The sequence below is a fragment of the Panthera uncia genome, chromosome B1 (genome assembly GCF_023721935.1).
Source record: "Panthera uncia isolate 11264 chromosome B1, Puncia_PCG_1.0, whole genome shotgun sequence".
In the NCBI taxonomy this organism is placed as follows: Eukaryota; Metazoa; Chordata; class Mammalia; order Carnivora; family Felidae; genus Panthera; species Panthera uncia.
The window spans coordinates 160,785,321-160,807,604 of NC_064811.1; the positions used below are offsets into that span (position 1 = coordinate 160,785,321).

The window sequence follows — 22,284 nt, forward strand, 5'->3', positions numbered from 1 at the left end:
TAGTATTTGAAAAATAACAAAGTAAAAGCAAATATCATAATCTACTTTACTCCAATTCAGCTCTTGCTGAAAACATTTTAAAAGCCTCTTACTTTATTATAACCAAGCCCACTGGAATGACACTATTAGTCTAAAGGGAATCATCTGATAATAAAACATTTTGTTTTTCCAGGAGTTTTAACAGTACAAATGGCTGAAGTTTCCTTGTTGAAAAAATAGATCATATAGGAAGAACATGAGATCACATCAAATGAAGTATAGTCATAGAGTATGAATACTCTTAGCCCTAAAGATGGCTGCTGCTTTTTGTCATTGTCTTCCTGACAGCCCTAGTCCTTGACTATCAAATAGGTGTATGGTTGCCTAGATCAACTGCATCATGGGATGTAGCCTCCATACCTAAAGTTTATTCTAAATCAGCCACTCTGCTGACACCCTCACCTGTGAAGTCAGGACTAGGCTGCAGCTATGTGTGCTTTAGAAGCATTGCTTCCCTTACTTCTAAGATGATACAAATACTCTTCCCAGGAATTCCTACAGTATCTTCTTAGCTTCTGAACATTGCCCAAGATAGTAGCAATTTGTGTGACCATTATAAGAGGTCCACCTGTAGTAAAATTTTAATACAAATTCTATCAAATATTACTTAAATAAACGATTATGGTACAAGCTATGTGAGATCAAGATAGACACACAGATGCTATATGGAGCAGGGCAAGCTCAGTGCTTAAAAGCTATGGCTATGTGGTAAGAGAAAAGTGAGATTAAATCCTGGTCCTGCTACTTGGAAACTGCATGGTCTTGAGTATGTTTACTGGGCCCTGGTCTGGAAAATGAAGAGAGTAATATCCACCTCTATACAGAATTATTCCAGAGATATTTAGTCCAGTACCATGCTCAATGATGATAACTAAAGATACTATTAATTTATGATTAAGACTATGAATAATTTTATTCTCCTTTCATTCATTTTACTTCATCATTTAACAGTCATCCAAAGACCCTAAGGATGTTGGTCTTTAGTAACTGAGGCTGTACATAATCTATGCATCAAATCAAGTCAGGAACAGGATCAAAAGGGAGAGGAAACTTCCTAAGCTACTCAGTTATATAGAACCCATCCTTTAGGATTTTAATGATCTTACTGTAAAAACGTTATTATAAAGTTAAGTTCTAAACAACTCGGGAGTAGAGGATATCCCATGATCACAGTTACTCTTGCCTTCAGCCCATCCATGTCATGTTTTATTGGCAGAGTGGGGCTCTCTATGAACCTGTCTGCCATGTATGAGCATCACACAGCCCTGTTGGAGAAACTTAGGGTTAAAACTCTGGTTTATACTATTCAATGTCTAAGACTTAATCATACTGCTCCACATAAAGTAGCATTACTGCTTCACTGTTGTTGATTTTGTTTTGTTTTGCATTTTTTTAAGTCAGGGATGCAAGATTACTTCATATACAATGCACACACAAATATCTGGATATTATGGGAAATAACGCATAATCCCACTTCCCAAAAGAATATCCTTTTGGGATTCTTTTTTTTTAAGTTTATTTACTTATTTTGGGAGAGAAAGAGAGAGAGCAAGAGAGAGAGAGAACCCCAAGCAGGTTCCACACCATCAGCGCAGAGCCCGACGTGGGGCTCAAACCCACAAACTGTGAAAGCATGACCTGAGCTGAAACCAAGAGTCAGACGCTTAACCGACTGACCCACACAAGTACACTGAGATCTTTTCTTTTTCATTTGCCCCAATTGTTCTGTTTTTGCATGCTTTGGGATTTTGAATTTTTAAAAAAGTCCTTAAAACCTGTAACAACAAAAAAATAACTTCGAATTTGGCAAAGAATAGTAAATAGTCATTAACAAAGTAAGGATATAAGTTTATTATTTGGAAAACATTAAGAGTTCTAAACATTTTAGCCAACTCAATTTTAATAGAACTCAGAAGTAAAACAAGCCTAAACTCGTTTAAATTAGACATATGGTTTTTTCTTTTTTTTTTTTTTTAAATGTTTTATTTATTTTTGAGACAGAAAGAGCATGAGCAGGGGAGGGACAGAAAGAGAGGGAGACACAGAATCCGAAGCAGGCTCTAGGCTCTGAGCTGTCAGCACAGAGCCCGACGCAGGGCTCGAACTCACAAACCACGAGATCATGACCTGAGCTGAAGTCAGACGCTTAACTGACTGAGCCACCCAGGCACCCCAATATATGAATTTTTTCAATGTAACTAAGATAATTATGAATAGAGAAAAAGTCATAATTACTAAAGAACCTATTAAACTACAGAATATTTTCTTGGAACACGGCACAAAGAATAAGGAAATGTACAGAAAATGTCTAAAATTTTATTTAAGAAAGTTGATAAATTTTACAGTTCTTATCACACTGCTGCCGTCTATGATTCCTACTTAGTGGTTATTTATTTTTCTGCCTGCAATGCTTATTAAGAATAAGCTGATAAGCAATTCCCTCAAATCTTAAGAAATCAGGTTCTAGTGACAATCTAATCAGAATAAAAAGCAACATTTTTAATGAAACCTTTTCATATCTCAGAAGACAACAACTTCACGGTTACATTCTCATTATTCTCTTAAAAGTGTGTGCTGAGGCTGGCCCTCTAGTTCCATTTCTAAGTCAATTTCCTCTCCTCCCCTTGAGTACAAGAGTCAAGGTGCCAACGGTTTCAGTCTATCTATACCACAACCCGTGGAACAGTTGATATATGCACATGTTGAACAAACTTTGTTGCCTAAGTTGAGCATGCTTTTTTGATTTGAATAGCTTGCAAAGAGCTCACTAAATAAATTATAATAATAATTTACTTTAAACCTGATGAAGAAATTAATTCTTCAGCATATCTCTTATTGATCCTGTAATTCTCTGGCTATCCAGAACTCCTGAGGAACTGCCTTGAGTACCTGAGCTCTGTAGGTAGTTGAGGAATTTCCTGCCCTCTTTTAACATATATAAATATAAATACATAATCACCAATAAATATAATTTAATGTTCTTTTAACAAACTCATATTAATTGTTGTTATCCCAGGATATAAACAGAATGCTGCCTTAAAGATCTAACATAGTGTTTGGGGTTAACTGACCTTACGATAATTGGCTCTCAGTTGCTGTTTTATAAACTTGTGTGTTAGTTTCCTGAAGTTTTGCTTTCTCTTCTTTTTTTTTTTTTTGTCACTGAGGTCTATGTCTATAGCAACATTCTCACTCATTTTTTTTCTACTTCTGCTTAGGTTTGGAAACCAACTATCAAATTACACGGACAGAAAAAGTAAAAACAATACTGAGTTTTAGTTTTTTAACAAATATACTGGCTTATTCCCAGCTTCTGGTAATAACCCATGTTAAAGATCTCTGTACACTGTAAAGTACTAAATAAATTAATGTCGTTATAATTATTTTTGCTAATGTCTTAGACTAGCAGTGTTACCAGACAGGTAAAAAGCCGAATAACGAGAGTACTCTGAACATATGTTTAACTCACAGAGCACTTATTATTCCTCACAACACTCTGCTAAATGAGAAACTTGAGATATAAGTAGTTTACAGATTAAAGAGAACATTAATGTAACTGTCACATGTCAAAGTTTAATTTTTTGACCAAATCTTACTTTCCAACTCTTTTAATTTCAACCCTAAAGGAAAAAAAAAATATCTGACATTTTTGAGCACTTAATCATTTTCTAAGCGATTTACATGTTTTAACTCAGTGCTCAAAATAAACTCTATGAGGTAAATACTATTTTTATCCCCATTCTGCAGATGAGGAAACTGAGGTACAGACTAGTTGGGTAACTTTTAAGGTTATACAGCTTATGAATGTCAGAACTCAGTCATGAAACCAATTTGGCTTCACTAAACATGCTGCCTCATCCCAAAAAGCTGGTGACTGATGACTTTTTAATGTCAAGAAACCCAAGCTATTTACATGTAACATAACTGTATACCATTTATCCAAGTATTTCTGGGAAAACAAACCATTCACTAGATTTGTTAAATCATAAAAATTTAGATAAATGGCTACGCAGTGAAACTTGTAAGAATCTCTCTCCAATTCTTAGTGTGAAGTATGAAGGCAAATTTCTCTTAAAGAAAAAATGTTCCCCTTGTCATTGTGACCATGCGTCAGGTTTCCAACTTTAAATAAAAGCTTTGGACAGGTTACAGAAAAGAAAAAAGAAAATCTAAAGCCAACTGGGTTTAAGTGGCTGCCAAAATATCCTGTTACTATGGACATTTAAAAGCCACCAGTTTCCTCAAATATGTAAAGATGAGCCAGACTAAAATGTCCTCAAGATCTAGTGTTGGGAGTTCTATGAATCTAAAAACAAAAGGTAAAGGGTCTCTCAAAACATACCTTGAGTATTCTTGAGGATATGGGGAGGAGTACCAGGTGTGAATTTCATACTTCCCAAACTCAATGACAGAGGGACAGCGAACTTGTGGATCAGGGGGACCAGTCACTCCAACTTTCTGTGCAGTCAAAAAATACATCACAAAAGTTAGCTAAATTAAATACACTGAGATAGATACAAAAAAAAAAATTTGAAACTAAACATCTTCTTAGGATTCCACAGAAGAACAAAAAAAGCCAGAAATAAGCTAACAAGTTTTGAAATAAGCTGTCTTATTCTTTGTAAACAGGGTACTTTAATGAAGAACAAAAATGCTAATAAATCTTTTAGAACCAAATGCAGTTGGTCTCATTGCATATTCCATATTTAATAATACTGCTAATATTTTCTGCATTTAAATTTACTCCCTTAATGACTGAGTTATTAAAGAGAAACTGCTGGCATTTGGGGATAGAAGATAGAGCACAATTTTTAACAAGGAGGAAGAGGGAGCTCTGTACACTCGCCCACGTCATACATACAGTGCCTCCCTCACCTGACAACAGAAACGACCTACTAAACATGTATGCACACAGAGAAAAGAATGACTTTCTGGTTTGGGAAAGTAGATAGTATTAGAAGAATATGACAAAACAAGTATCAAAAGAGTCCATTCATTTTACACTAAAATTCCCTTCATTAGTAGCTCTTTATAGATTTAAACCAAAGGGAAAAAAATACTGTTATACACATACTGTTATCCCTTTTATCTGCCTTCTGTTTATAATGAAAACAATCTCGATGCTCCCCCATCCCTGCAATAACCTGAACTATACTATCTAAAAGAAGAGTAATTTGTAAAGCCTTTATGATGTCCACACCAGCAATTTAAATACATTACTGACAAGCACAAAGATCAAGTTTTAAAACCTTAAATTCAAGAGCAATTTGATTTGCTCTACAACCAATACAGGAATAGATTCATATATATATACACATAGGTGAGTGTATTAGGTATATAATATATATGCACTATATGTACATTTATCACGAATACTCTGTAAACACTCATTTTTAAGATTTAACATGAACACTGACTTAAGAAAAACAGTTAGAATTTAGCCTAATTCAGTATTAATAACTCTTCATCAAAAGAATAAACAATATTATCCTTCAATTTTATGCTTTAAAAACCAGAGATAATATAATAAGAGTCTCACTGAAGACCATAGACAGACAGACAGACAGACAGACACACACACACACACACACACACTTTCTAACAAAATTAAAGAGACCAGGTATTTTCTATTTATGTAAATTCATTTAAGGAAGAAGCCTCTTCACTACAACTCATGAGAACTCTCCCTGGCCTTTCTAACCATTCCCTTTTATAAAAAGGCCAAGGGACTTATCTCCGGTTTCATACTGGAGTACAGCCAGGTGAGAAACCTCAACCTCTTCCTCAGACATCTCAAAACAAAGACAAACATCTATTAGTTGGATCAATTGTGTTATGATGCCAAGGAATACTGGGACTCTCCCAAATGCAAAAACCATTAAAACCAAATACAAGACAGGGTTAAAATTAGATTTTTTTCATTTCTCAAAACCAAAATAGAATTTTGTAAAAAGCCTTTAAAAACACTGTTCTTTAAACTACATTCCAGAATCAAGTATTATAATTCATAAAGTAGCAACTTTTAACCTATCTTCAAGGCTCAAAACAATAAGAACAATAGGATAGAACATATCAGAATGACCAAGTATCAGAAAACAAATCTAACTTCCTGATCAAATAGAAAGCACAAAAGTTGAAGAAGATGCACCTGCCACAGCACTGCCTGTTCTTTAAGGGCTTTCCCATCAGCTGCCCGTCGCTCCTCCAGGCGGATGTCCGATGTGAAAGTGGATATCCAGTTCCAGTATAACTGTTTGCACATCACCGCAACTAAGAGAGTCTGTGAAGAACTAGATTCACAGCAGATTTCCCCACTGCCTTTACCTATCCTCACCTTTTTGCACTGCGAAATGTCTGGCACATGCGCTCATCCACCTCTGTCCTCCACCACCATCTCTAACTCCCTTGTGAAAGCCTCAAGAGCCAGTGTGTTGCTGTGTTTCCATTCACTAAGGTAAGTTAACAAAGGCTCTCTGCGGTGAGGAAGCAACAGGTGCATCCAAACCACTCGTTAACCCAGTCCTTGCCAAAATCAGACTGCCCGATCTAAATTACAACATCACTTCTCCTAGGTCATTTTATTTTTAAATTTCAGCCAAATACTCTCTCATTAAACATGAAGGTTTCCAAAGCAGTAGAGCACAAAAATAATATTTAAAACTTTTAACTAGAATTCTGCCACACTCTGTGCCTTTTCATTTGAATATGCCAACATCTTGAAAGGATGACATACATTCCTGGCCAGAATGGAGCTTTCAATATAAGAAAGCAAGGGGCGGGGGGCACTGAATGCACTAATAATTGGGTTAAACCAAAAGATAACTTTACATATGCCTATTCTAGATAATAAAACTTTTATTAGTAGGAGTTTATAAGAAAAGTTGCTGTTCTGCAAAAACTCCACCTCCACTAAATGGCTGATCTAATTCCAATTTCCAATGTATAGAAGCAACTCTTCCAGAGTCCCCTCCAAGTCCAGATTGGTACAAACATGAAGATTACAACTGATCTACAACTGATCTAGACACAGTTCTGCTCCCTTCCTCTTGCCTTCCATTAGATAGCTCCCCCTTTGCCTACCCTTTCCATTCCTCACGGGAAAATGGCATTTTGAAGTGGGAATAGAGGGTAAGACTATACCCTTATTATTAGTATCAGAATATGAAGTGTAGAGAAAAGAGATGTCTTCTAGTATCTGAACATTTTCCTATAGAAACACTGTAATAAAAAATAATTCTGTTCATTAGGGATCAGAAGTTGCATGATGAAAGAGATATGTAAGGATGAGTTCACACGCTCCCAAATGGAGACAGCATGAAAAAAGAGAATAAAGAGAATCGGCATTTGTGGAGCAGATACTATGCCAGACTCTATGCCTTATATTGTTTATCTCATTTAATCCCCACAATCTGTTCCTCAAAGTCGAAAACAATATGTCCACTTCATAGATGGGGAAAAAGGCTCAGAGAAGTTAAGAGGCAAAAAACTTCAGGAAAGCAGCATCAACAGTGAAGAATAAAGACAGAAAAGAACAAAATGGGAGGGGTGAGATACAAAGGATGCACTACCCTCAATTAATTAATGTTCTGAATTCCAAAAGTTCTGTGTACGGTTTTTAGAACGGGAATTTAGTTTTCCAAAGAAGTGAAGCTACAAGTTCACAGACTCTTATCCAAAACCCTTGGCACAGAATGTGCTTTGGAATCTTGAATTTTTCCAATGTTAGAGAAGTATTACATATGTATCTGAAATCCCAGTAGGATTTGGGGCAACACTCCATAATCAGACAAACTAGTATTTCTTTTTTTTTTTTTTTTAATTTTTTTTAATGTTTGTTTATTTTTGAGACAGAGAGAGACAGAGCATGAACAGGGGAGGGGCAGAGAGAGAGAGGGAGACACAGAATCTGAAACAGGCTCCAGGCTCTGAGCTGTCAGCACAGAGCCCGACGCGGGGCTCGAACTCACGGACCGTGAGATCATGACCTGAGCCGAAGTCGGACGCTTAACCAACCGAGCCACCCAGGCGCCCCCAAACTAGTATTTCTTTAGCAAAGCATAGGAAATATTCACATTAAATGGGGTAAGTAAAGAATATGTATAGTTTCATGTCAGTTAACACCACGTTTTGCCAACAGTTCTGTTTAGGTAAATGAGATCTTACTGCAAAATGAATTATAATTTTTTCCATTCTCCAAAGAAGATATACAGATGGCCAGTAAGCACATGAAAAGATGCTCAAAATCACTATCATTAGAGAAATGCAAATGCATTTGAGATATACCACTTCACACCTACTACAATGGATATTATCAAAAAAACAAAACAAAAACAAAATAACAAATGTTGGAGAGGGTGTGGAAAAACTAGAACTCTTGAGCAGTGCTGGTGGAAATGTAAAATGATGCAGGCACTGTGGAAAACAGTATGGCAGTTCCTCAAAAAAAATTAAACAGAATTTTTGTGTGAACCAGCAATATATAAAAGAATTGAAAGCAGAGACTCAACAGGTATTTGTCCACCCATGTTCACAGCAGCATTATTCACAACAGCCAAAAGGTAAAAGGAATTCAAGTGTCCATCAGATGAATGCATAAACGTTCATGGTATATACATATATCAAGTGATATATATATAAATTCTGGTAAGGGAATTTTGACACATGCTACAACATGGATGAACCTTACAGAAGTTATGCGAAGTAAAATAAGCCAGAAAGGGACAAATATTTTATGATTCCACTGAGACCTACCTACAGTAAATTCAAAATCACAAAGTAGAATAGTGATTGCCAGAGGATGGGCAAAGGAGGAATGGGAAATTATGGTATATTGGGTACAGAGTTTCAGTCTGGGAAGACAAATTCTGGAGACTGATGATGGTGATGGTTGTACAACAATGTATTGCCACAGCAATTTTTTGTTAAGTTTTCAGGATTCCAGATCTCAGAATTGTAGATGTGATTCCAGGCTACTTCTGTCTCTTTCTTCTCCTATGTCTCTTTTGTTCGTCTACACTCAGACATCTCCTTTGCTTTACCATTAAATACTGATTAAAATCTAGGATTTTGTCTTTAACCCTCTTACCCTTTCTTTCCACAGGACCTATAATCCAATGATCTACCAGTTTTTCACTCTCCATATGCCCTCCTTCTCTTTATCCAGCTTAAATTCCAAGGTCTTTTACTATACTTCATCTTTGCCTACATATATCCTTAACTTCCCTGATAATTCTCCCAATTCAACAACAAAATCTCAACTCTCGTTAAATTCAGTTCTCCACATAATCCAACATCTGGATATGGTCAGAGAAAACCACAGAACCCATGCTGACTAGACTCAAATTGTAATTTAAACAAAAAAATTTTCTAATGTTTATTTACTTACGAAAGAGAAAGAGAGACAGAATCTGCGAGCGGGGAAGTGGCAGAGAGAGAGAGGAAAACAAAGAACAGGAAGCAGGCTCCAGGCTCTGAGCTGTCAGCATAGAACCTGATGCGGGGCTCGAACCCACGGACCGCAAGATCATGATGTGGGCCTAAGCTGGACGCCTAACCAACTGAGCCACCCAGCCACCCCTGAATTTGTAATCCTTTTTTTTTTTTAATTTTTTTAATGTTTATTTTTGAAAGAGAGAGAGCACGAGTGGAGGAGGAGCTGAGAGAGAGAGGGAGACACAAGAATCCGAAGCAGGCTCCAGGCTCTGAGCTGTCAGCACAGAGCCTGACTCAGGGCTCGAACTCACAAACTGGGAGATCATGACCCGAGCCGAAGTCGGTTGCTTAACTGACCGAGCCACCCAGGCGCCCCTTAACTTGTAATTTGTAATTCTTAACTACTGACCTCAAACGGGCCCTTGATGGTTCTCTAACTCCATTCACTCTCTCAATTCTCCTAAAAAATTCTTTTATACTTTCTCCTATCTCTTTAAGCCTCCAACACACCTCTTACCCCATTTTCACTGTCAATCAATGCCTTTGCTTTCTACTACACTAGAAAACTAAGAAGCAATCAAAAGAGAACTTCCAAAGCTTTCCAAGGCCACATCTGTATGTCTACCCTCTGTGCCCACATAGCCTACCTTTCCTTAATATTATGTCTAGATGGTCTATGCTCCCATCTAAAGCCAACGCTTTCACCTGTGCATTAGATGACATCCTCTCTTACATTCCAACAATCTTCCCTTCCCTCTTTTGCATCAGATTTCTATCCACTAGATCATTCCTATCAGCATAAAAACTACTGCTATTTCTCCCATATTAAAAAAAAAATGGATACCTTCTTTTGCCCTCACATCTTCACCCAAATATTCTCCTCTGTTCCCCTCCATTGCAAACCACCTCAAAATAGTAGCCCCATATTACTTCTATAACCAATTTCTCTTTTCTTTCTCAAACCAGTTCCAATTATATTTTCATCTTCCCCTTCCCTCACTATGGAAACTTTCTCAAGATTACCTCCATGTTACTAAATCTGATGGTCAATTTTCAGTCCTCAGACCTATCCGCATAATTTTCCATTCCTTCCTTCTTGAAACATTTTGTTTCAATTGGCTTGTAAGGAACCAATATCTCCAAGTTTTTTCCTCCTTCCCTAGCCATTCACAGTTTCTCCAATCTCTAAAAAGGGACTTAAAGGTCTCTCCTTTTCTTTGGTGACCTCATCTAGCCTCATTTCTTTAAGTACCACCAACTTGCTAACAAGTCCTGGATTTAAATTTTCAGTCCAGACCTGCACTTTGAGTTCCAGACATATACTATCCCACTGTCGACTTGATATCTCCTCTCCTGAATGTGCTCAAGTTTAATGCGCTCAAAATCAAACTCCTGATCTTTTTTCCCCCTCAAACCTGTTCCTCCGGTATTCTTCTACATTTCAGCAAACAGCAACTCCTTCCTCCAACTGTGCTCTAGCATCATCCTTGATTCCTGGTTTTCATAACCATCCAATCCATCAGCATATCTAATGGTCTACCACCTTCAAAACATAATCAGAATTCCAATTCTACCACTACCACTATGATACAAACCACTGTATCTCTTACTTGGATAATTCTAATAGCCTCCTAAGTTCTCACAGTCTGTATTTTCCCCTCATTCTACACAGAAGCCAGAGTAATCCTTTAAAACCTATGTCACTCTTCTACTCAAAGTCCTCCAAGAGTTCCTACCTAACTCAAAATAAAAGCGGTAGTCCTTACAATGGCTTACTTGGTTCTGCCCTCTCCTTCAACCCCAACTCCCAACACCATATTTTTCCCATTCTATCCTAAATCTTTCTCAAAATCTCTGCTACTGTATCTCCTCCACCTTCATTCAGTCCTAGTCACTTCTCGTTCTGACTACTGTAATCATCAGACTGGTAGATGTCCTTGTCCAGGTCTTCGTCAATCCAATGCTTACCGAATCACTAAAGTTGAGTTTCTAAAAGCAAATACAATCATGTCACTCTTTTTAAAAAGTCTTCAATTCAAGAGCTATTTAGCTACTTTAAAGAGCTACTGTAACTAAAAAAGAAAGTGCAAACTTTTTCACAAGGACCATGGGAACTTTGTGATCTGGTCTGTCCTTACCATTTCAATCTCATCTCTTACTTGAACTTCAGCCAAACAAGCTACATGCAGCTCCAAGGGTTCAATATGCTTTCTCACACTCAAATTGTTCTTTTTGAAATGCTTTCCTCCTTTTGCCCAATAGTAAATTCTTACTCATTCCCTCAACAGCCTGCTCAAATAGCACCTCTTCTATGAAGGCTGCCCTAACATCCCTAGACAGATGCCTTCCTGTTCATTCTCATTTCATCTTATGCCTATCTCTATGGTAGCAGACCATGAACTAGAAATTAAGAGTTATGGATCAGAAGTCAGACTGTGGGTTCAAATATTGACTCTGATACCAACAACTATATAATTCTAGGTAAGACAATCCTTCTAAAGCTTCAGTTCCTTCATCTGTAAAACAGGAACAAGTAACAAGGTTGAACTAAATGACAAAATTTATATATGACGTTGAATGTAGTACCTGACACACAGTAAAAGGATACTATTACTAACCACATGGCTTTATTTATAAAGGACTCTTCAACTGGAGAACAGGGACACATTTCCTATTTATCTAAGTATTTCTAGCACTTACCACTAAGATAACTAGCAGAAGCTCACATTTATTTAGTGCTCACTACGTGAATGGCATGCTAAGCACTTTGCAAATATCAACTCAATTAATCCTTTCAACAAACCTATTAAGTAACTTGTTTGACCAAGGTCACTTAGTAGAGGTAGGATTTGGATCTGTTCAGGCTATCTCTAATACCTAGGCTCTTAACCAGGATCTTAATAAATACTCAATAAAACCGTGTTAAACTGTCAAATGAATGAACTCAAAATACAATTAACTAGCCTTTAATATGTAACTTAACAAATGGCTTAAGACACTAAAACAATCTCCCACTCCTCATCTCTAATTTCACCAGTACCAAAGAGAAATCATTTCAACAACAAAAAAGCAGTCATGGGGTTACCTTAAAATCCTGGCATGCCAAGACAAATGTCCTCTTTCTAGCTTTTAAAGCCCTCCAAATTTCAGCCCTATACTACTAATTCAATATATTTCTTACCAATGCCCAACAAAAGTTCACTGTTTTACGTATTAAACTAAACCACAAGCAGTTCTTACTTTACATGGTGCCATGTTAACTGAAACATAAGAATACCTAAACTGAGATCAAATATCAGTCACCACAGCAATGTATAAAGAATGGACACGATTAGGGGCGCCTGGGTGGCGCAGTCGGTTAAGCGTCCGACTTTAGCCAGGTCACGATCTCGCGGTCCGTGAGTTCGAGCCCCGCGTCAGGCTCTGGGCTGATGGCTCGGAGGGTGGAGCCTGTTTCCGATTCTGTGTCTCCCTCTCTCTCTGCCCCTCCCCCGTTCATGCTCTGTCTCTCTCTCTGTCCCAAAAATAAATTTTAAAAAGTTGAAAAAAAATTTAAAAAAATAAAAATTAAAAAAAATGAAAAAAAAAAGAATGGACACGATTCTAATAGGCACATGTTTCCATTAACACAGTGACGTGCAAAGCAAGGACTGCCTGTATTGTGACACCTTTATGAGCAGCTATTGTGTTTTCTACATCAACTCCACAATGTGAGTTGCACATATTAGGCCCACAAGTATTTGTTGATTTCATGGGACCAATAATCACAACGTCTCTTGCATTTATAGTTGTCATTAATTCCTCAAAGCTCAACTTAATGCTGGTTACTCTACCTGGGAAGCCCTCATTCTCTCCATTTACCTAAATCTGAATCATCCTTTAAGCCTGTTTCTTCTGTAATCATCTCAGATCACACCAGCTCTTACTCATCTTAGTATATACTGTTGCCACATGGAACAATCTGTATCATTTAATACAGCAATGACTTACATGAACTGGTAATCTTATGTCACTGTTTGCTATTTGTCTTCCTATGTACTTTGCCCTACTTGCATAAATGCACATGCCTTATGATTTTGATGCCTCCATAACATTTTTTAACAGGGTAATATGGATATTATTATGATTAAGGGCATAAAATATGAAGCCATACAGGCCTGGGTTCAAATTCCACTTCTGCCATTACTAGTTACATAACTTCAGGAAAGTCACTCAACTAAAAGTCTTGGTTTCCTCATATGTAAAACGGTAATAATAATCCTTATGAGGTTAGGAGATTTGGTGAACCTAGTTTATTCCATTTCTAATAAATGTTCAATTCTTTATGCAAAGAAAAAAAATTCTTTAATAGCCCACATAGATTTCAAAATTGCTCTGTTAACTTTCTACAACCACACACACACACAAATTCTTCAAAATTAGCATTAAAATTAACATGGAAATATAACATGTTCTTTGGTGACATTTTACGTAAAAATCATTGTATGTATTTCAGAAAGGTTGCTATGCTCCAATGAGATGAGCCAAATACAAATGCTTCTTTTTGGTGGTGGAACTCAAAAAAACCATTTACTCCAAGTCCATAAGATTACTGTAAAAAAAATTCCATAACAAAAGCGTATTTATACTGCTAATTTTTCATGCTTTTATTTTCAGAGGTGGCTCTTTTTTTTTCTTTTTATGAACATATTCATTGTATAGCTAATGAAACACAGTACCAGGTAAATGATATTCTTACTTCTCCTGAAACTAAAACAAAATAAAACAAAAAACAATCAAAACCAATTAATAGGGCCCCCTTTTTATAAACATTTCAATAATTCTTGACTGACTTAGGTAATGCACCACACAAAACCTAATTACTCAATAAAATCACTCAAAAGCAAATACTGGATTTGCTTTTTGGGCACATTTCCTATGAGATGGTAAGCTCTATGAGAATAAAAAATATATAAAATAAAATTGGTTTCAACCCACTTTCTCTATTCCATGAAGTCAGAGAACATGGGAGTCAACCCTAGTGTTCTCTTGCTCCCTCAAACAACACAGCAAATCTATCACCAAGCTCTACTGATTCCATCTCCAGAATATATTCTAAATCCATCCACTTCTCTCCCATTTCCACTGCCATCTCTCTAGTCTAAGCTACTGTCTTCTTTCAGTTGAACCATTGAAAAAGCCAATAAATTGATTTCTAAATTGATTTCTGTGCCTTCTCTTGCCTAATTCCACTCCATTCTTCATATAGTGGCCAGGAAAAAAATTTTTTTAAAAAATTTATTTATTTATTTATTTTGAGAGAGAGAGAGAGAGAGAGAGAGAGAGAGAGAGAGAGAGAGAACAAGAACATGAGCAGGGTAAGGGCAGAGAAAGAGGGAGAGAGAGAATCCCAAGCAGGCTCCATACTGCCAGCACAGAGACCGATGCAGGGCTCAAACTGACAAACCGTGAGATGATAACCTGAGCCGAAATCAAGAGTCTGATGCTCAACTGACTGAGCCACCCAGGCACCCCAGGAAAAAACAAATTTTAATGTAAATATGATCCTGCTATTTCCTTGCTAGAAATCATTCAATGGTTTCCTACCACAATTACAATAAAAACCCAAATCCTAACTTACCTCTTCAATCTCTCTCTCCAGCTTCATTTTATATGGCTTTTTTATTCATCGTACTCAAGCTATACTGGCCTTCTTACAGTTCCTCAAATTTACCAAGTGCTTAGGTACCTCAGAACATTTACACAAGCAGTACCCTTATGTCCGGAACATTTCTTCTTTCTAGCTCTTTGCCTTGCTGACCTTCTACTCATCTTTTAAGTGTCAGTCTCTGTGTAAATTATTACTTCCCTAAAAGAGGAATCCCAATATCCAGCAATCTAGATCAGGAAGCTCCTGTTATAATCTCTTGCTGCATTTTTATTTTCTTCCTATTAGCTATCAGTTTGTAATTACAGATTTATTTATATGATTGTCTATTGTCTTACTTACGCAACTGAAAGCTTTGTGAAAGCACAGTCTATGTCTTTTTGTTCACCCTACAGCTCTCATAGCATGCCAGGCACATGAATACTAAATGAATGAACCTCACGGACAAATACCACCATCCTAAGAATTTTAGTGCACTGCCAATGAAAATAAGGACCAATTAGAATTTAAATATCTAGCTGTTTATTTCCATGGTGCCGATATACACATGGACAATCACAAGTTTAATAAAATGTGCAAGAAACACACAGTTAAATTACTGTTGATACAAATTTATACTGTCTCCACTTGGCCTCAGCATCCCTTTTAACTCTTTCTATCAATCTTTCTTTCTGCAACCCTATTATTCCAACCCCTGCCAACTAGACATCTAGACTAGAGGAACAGCAATCCAGGCAGAGGGAACAGTAAGTACAAAAGGCTCCCAGGCAGGACAGTGCTTGGTGTGTCTAAGAAACAGGAGGCCTGTTGCTGGAGTAGAGTGAACAAGGGCCAGAACAAGGGGAGTAGCTAAAGAAACAGGCAGGCACAAGATGATACTGGGTCTAAAGAAAAAGGAAAAAAAAAAAAAAGGATAAAGACTTTGGTTTTAAAAATTCTAAGCAAGACTGAAAGACATTAAAGATTTTCTGTGCAAAGAAGTGGTATGATCCAACTGAAGTTTGAAAATATTTACTCTCGGCCCTGTATAAAGAATATGGACTACAGACTGGGGTGAGGGACAAAAGTAGAAGCAAGGAAATTAGTATAGAGATATTACACTAGCCCAATCAAGAGATAATGGTGGCTTTGACTAAGGTAGTAGATGTGGAAGTGGTAAGAAGTAGTCATAAGCTGTATATATTTTGAAGGTGGAAACTATCAGGATTTCCTGATGAATTAAATATGGAGTATGAGATAGAAAAAGAGAGAGAAAAAAATCAAGAATAATATCTCACTGGACCTGAGCAAGTGAAAGGGCAAAACTGCCATTTACTCACATTCTCCAGTAAAAGAAACCACGGATTCTTAGAGAAATGGCTAAATCGACAGCCAGAACAATAAGACCCTGGAACATATTGCTGTGGTCAAAGGTAAGTAAGAATGATTATATATATAAACAACGAATCATTATGTTGGGGCACCTGCGTGGCTCAGTTGGCTAAGTGTCCAACTTCAGCTCAGGTCATGATCTCATGGTTTGGGAGTTCGAGCCCTGCATTGGGCTTTCTGCTGTCAGCACAGAGACAGCTTCAGATCCTCTGTCCTCCTCACCCTCTGCCCCTGCCCCACTTGTGCACACACATTCTCTCTCTCTCTCAAAAATAAACATTAAAAAAAAAAATCAAATCATTATGTTGTACATCTGAAACTAGTATAATGTTATATATCAGTTATCTCAATTAAAAAAAAAGAGTTGAACAAACTGGACAAAGTAAAAAAAAAAATGACAGAGCCATGTCAAAAGGACACAGGAGCAGGCTTGAAAAAGCTCCCCTACCCAAATGTGGAACAATTTTAAGCATCAAAACAAACATTGATAGCAACAAATTATAAGTCATAAGAATCTTCAAGTCTAAATGAAATGAATAAATGGAAAGAAAAAAGGACCTTCCTTACACTAGAATGCCAATTAATAGACATAAAAGGAATGATGAAATTAGAATATCATCTGTTTAATAACCAACAAAGCAACAATTTCAGGCAAAAATCACCACTGGATGCTAAATCTAGTGGATAAAAGTTTGATAAGAAATAGGGTACATTTACGTGGTTTCAAAGTGTATTGCTACAAGATATTTATAGAAGGAAAATAATTTTACAGGGAAGCAACATGGCATAATACTACCTTAACCAAGTGATCAGAGTTAACATCATTCGTAATAGGACAAATTAATACTACATACCTCCTGATATCATGCAGAGAGGAGGACACATCGTCTCTATAGTATTTCTGCCAAAAGTAGATCACCTGAATCTAATCATGATGAATCATAAAACAAGCACAAACTAATGGACAGTCTACAAAATACATGATTTGCGCACTTCAAAACTGTCCAGATCATGAAAGATAAAGACTGAAGAGCTGTTCCAAGTTAAAGGAGACTAAGGAGACATGACAACTAAGTGAAACACATGATCCTAGACTAGATAAAACGAACCAGGGCAAGTTGTTTTCTTTTCCCCCTTTTGCTATAAAAGAACATTAGTGGTATAACTGCTAAAATTTGAATAAAACCTCCAGGTTGGATAATATACTTTATCTGTGTTAAATTCCTGATTTGATGATCGTACTGTGGTCATGTACAAGCACGTCCTTGTTTTTAGGAAATACACACAAATAAGTAAGAGTAAAAGGACATTAGCATTATGTCTGCAACTTAATCAGTAAAAAAAAGTTCTTCAAAGGAACTACTAATTCCTTCTTTGAATTCCCACTGAACTCCATGTGAATTTCTACTATAGTACCTATAGCACTTTGTTTTACTTATTGGTAGGAAAAGAAATGTGCTTTCAGAGGTTAAACAACCTTCCCAAAGTAGAAGTTAGTAAATGACAAACTACAAATTGAATGAAGATCTATCTGACTCAAAGTTAACACTCTGTGAAATCACAAGATGGTAGAATGCTCAGTAAATGTTTGCTGACTATTCATATTGTTATTTTTAAAAAATACTCACAGAATGATCTACATAAACAATCTATGCACAAATAGGTTTCTTAATCCCAAGAATTTCACCTGCACAACAGGAATCCCCAGTATCATGCTTATAAAACTATAAACTCTTACTTTCAAGACAAGAGATAGAACTCAACTTGGCTAACATAGTGAGTTGGTGGCAAAGAAAGAAAAAACACAAGATAAATGAACTTAACATAGAAGAGCCTTTATGATCTAGCCCTGTGCTTTTCCAATCTCATCCCTTGTCATTATCTACACCCAGTGTTCTTTATCCTATGTGGAAATTTATTCCCACAAGTTAGTGAAAACATGCTTTGTTTTCCCCCATTTTCAAGTCTTTGCATTTTTGGTCCTTTTGATTATATAGGACCCCATTCCTTGTCATCTGGATCAATTCCTACATATTCTTTGTAAGACCAGCTCAAATAGTATTTCCCATCAACGAATCCTCTGACCTCCCCAGGCTTAGACAAATGCTTGCTCCCTATTCTTCCAAAACACCATGTACCCTATAATTAAACTTTTTACATGAATGAAATTATTCATTTAGTCTCTCCAGGACTATACTTGAGAGAAGGAATCTTGTCATTCACATTGGCTTCTTCAGCATCTGAAGCCTAATCAGGTTCTTTGTCTATACATTTATATTTTGCTTCATGTCCCAAAGGATCAAGGCAAAAGCAGTTAATAAATATTTACTGAAGTAATGAAAATGGGTGTTTTATCACTTGAAAGGAGCTTGGTTTTTGTTTGTTGGTCAAATCCCAAACTCTTCTTCATACATAAGACAGAAAATAAATACACCAAACTCATTTAATACTGGTAGTCAGAAGCAACCTATTTATCTGCAAAACCAAAGAAGTCACAATGTTTAAAAGGAATACCTTAACAAGCAGAACTACATATATGCACAAACCACATCTGTCTGCAGATCAGATGGATGAATAAATTGCTGTTACTTACTGCTCTATCCCAATACAATTAATCCTGTTTCTCATTCACGACCAAAGTATTTAATTGTCCACTCTGCATATCCAACTTTACCTGCAGTGCTTGTTCTTGGATATCACGAAATAATTCCATATCTTTCTCAGTCATGATTTCCTGGCTCCCAAAAAGCCGTTCCTCACTTTCTTGTTTGCCATCCCAGCCATCCTGATTGTCTGCACATAAAGAAAGGGCTCACATGTTATTAACTTTATCCTTAGTTTAATACATAATTAGGAAACATTTCAAAAGTGTTGATTTCAGTTTGAAGACCTTAATATTATAAAAGAAGAGGATACAAGTAAATGGACACCTAGAAAGATGTATCAGTAAATAATATGTACATATTCTATCTGCTTTATGATGGAAAATCTGAACTGTTCTAAAACTTCTTAAAATTATCACATAACTAAATTTCAACCTCATCAAGACATTAGATTTTAGTATAATATATATAAAAGTTTGATGAGCACCAAGTGGTGAAGTGCTGAAATACTATATTGTACATCTGAAACTAGTATTACACAATTTTATACTGTGTATGTTAACTAACTAGAATTTAAATAAAAACTTAATAATAATACAAAATCAGAATAGAGTAAAGGTCTAAGGAATAGGAAACCTACTTTGAAATAATCTGAATATAAAAGTTTTACTATGAATTTAACATATCAACATTCAAATATTACTTATTCATACTTCAGTAGTATGGAAGAAGTTTATGTTTTACCAGGACATGATTTTCATCATATGGGACCAAAACAGGGAAAATTTGTTCCTTTTATAATTCTCAATGATTCCACAATCAATAGAAGGCCAGTACATTCTTATCTCAGCAAGAAGATAACCTTTGAAATAACTACCGTAACTCCCCACACATTCTGGGTGCCGTTTTAAATAAAGCAGAACTCCACAAATCTGAGGATCACAGATGATAATCCTCAGGGTAAGTATGAGAAATTATAATAAACATCCATAAATGACGCATCTTCCTCAGATGGGCAAGGAAATTCATGAAAGGAGTACTGGAGGGATTATGTAGATCGTTATCCTCTGCATTTGAATATGGCACTGTTGACGGACGAATTTCCTCTTTGTAGGAGTATGGCTGAAAAGACAGTTCTTTTCAAATTAAATAGACATATAGGCTGTCAACAGACACCTGTGCACTTAGTATAAGAAGAATAAGGACAAGAACTCACTGCTGAAAATATTCCCAAATTGAAAAATATGTATCTGAAGATCCTTTGTGATTTTAATGCCCCCTAGTGCACGACACAGATGGATGCAGGCACCAATCTAGTACGGCATTCAGTAGCATTCTATCATATATATGGTGCAGATTGTTCCTTAAACTCTACAATTCATAAGAAACTTACAGAGCCAATTATAGCAAAAACTCACACCAATGCAGAAAAGTCAATATTGATTCTCCATATACTTTACACATTTGCTCTAATTATTTCTATTTCTAAAACTTTCCAGGAGATTCTTATAATAATCCATCTCCAAACAGTTTATTCAAAAATGGCTTTCATTAGAATCTGCTTTAGATTCTTTCTTCCTAAGCCCTAAAGGACTTGTATATTTTCTTAGATAAACATACTCAGACTGGAGCTACAGTGTACATGGCTGATAAAGACATGAAAAGTACCTGAATGCTCAAAGAGTAATTAGTTGATTGCCACTCTGGTGAAAAGCCAATCAATACAAGCATAAAAAGAGGGAACTGATAATGATGAGGATTTCCTCTCTTGTGCTGGACCAATCAACCATTTATATAAGCAGGAATGAAGAAGCAGTGAATACAACTACCAATGGGAAATTCAGAGGAAAGAAATCAAAGCTAAGAAATTCTCTTGCAGTATATTAGACACTCACTACACCTTTGGCCGTTGTGAACCAAGAATCCATTCTCATTCTTCTACTTTCCTGAGAGACTTTTCTACTTACTTCAGAGGGTCACATTCTCTAAACTCAAGGCACTAAATAGCAACGAGACCAGTTTAAGCTTTAATTATCAAGATAGATAATCAAAATTTTTCTCCTCTGATTTGAATTACCTGCTACACTATTAAGTCTTCTCTACAGATCTTTTCTACCTTGAAAACTAGGAACCTTAGCCTCATATTTAAGTATGAAATGAATAAAAGAGGGGATGTTACAACTGATACCATAGAAATACAAAAAAATCACAAGAGACTACTATGAACAATTATACACCAAAATGCTGGGCCTATTTGGAAGAAATGGATTAACTCCTAGAAACATATGACCTACCAAGGCTGAATCATGATGAAATAGAAAATCTGAACAGGCCGATTACTAGTAAGGAGACTTGAATGAATAATCAAAAATCTTCCAACAAATAAAAGCTTCACTGGTGAATTTCGCCATTCAAAAAATACTTAATACCAATCCTTCTCAAACTCTTCCAAAAAACAAAATGGGGAACTCTATTTTATGAGACCAGTGTAACTTAACCAGACAAAGAGACCACAAGAAAAGAAAATTACAGGCCAATATCTCTGATGAACACAGATGTAAAAATCCTCAACAAAATACTAGCAAACCAATTTCAACAATACAATAAAAGGGTCACACACCATGACCAAGTAGGATTTATTCTAGAGATTCAAGGATGGTTCAATATCCCCAAATAAGTCAATACGGTACACCACATTAACAAAATGAAGGATATAAGTCAGGTGATCATTTTAACAGATGCAGAAAAAGCATTTGACAAAATTCAACCTTCATTTATGATAAAAATGCTCAAAAAAAGCAGGTATAGAGGGAATGTACCTCAACATAATAAAGGCCATATATGATGAGCCCACAATTAACATCAACCTCAATGGTGAAAAGCTGAGAGCTTTTCCTCTAAGATCAGGAGTAAGACAAGGATGCCTATTCTCACCACTTTTATTCAACATCAGATTGAAAGTCCTAGCAGAGCAATCAGGCAAGAAAAAAAAATAAAAGGTATCCAATTTGGAAAAGAAGTAAAACTTGTTATTTGCAGGTGACATATAGAGAAAACCCTAAAGACTCCATAAAAAAAAATGTAGAATAAATGAATTCAGTAAAGTTGAAGAATATAAAACCTGCTGTATTTCTATACATTAATAATGAACTACCAGAAAAAGAAATTATGAAAACAATTCCATTTACAACT

At 36.2% G+C, this 22,284-nt stretch overlaps 1 protein-coding gene across 4 annotated transcripts in view; it reads right to left on the bottom strand.

The window, feature by feature from the left end:
- KAT6A (lysine acetyltransferase 6A) overlaps positions 1-22,284 on the bottom strand; it is a 113,972-nt gene that overhangs the window by 22,039 nt on the left and 69,649 nt on the right. For all 4 annotated transcript variants that reach the window (XM_049631490.1, XM_049631487.1, XM_049631489.1 and 1 more), the window contains 2 exons: positions 19,164-19,282; positions 4,382-4,497 (listed from right to left, as the gene is read on the bottom strand). In XM_049631490.1, coding sequence (XP_049487447.1) covers positions 4,382-4,497; positions 19,164-19,282 — 235 coding nt within the window. The remainder of the gene's footprint in view (positions 1-4,381; positions 4,498-19,163; positions 19,283-22,284) is intronic.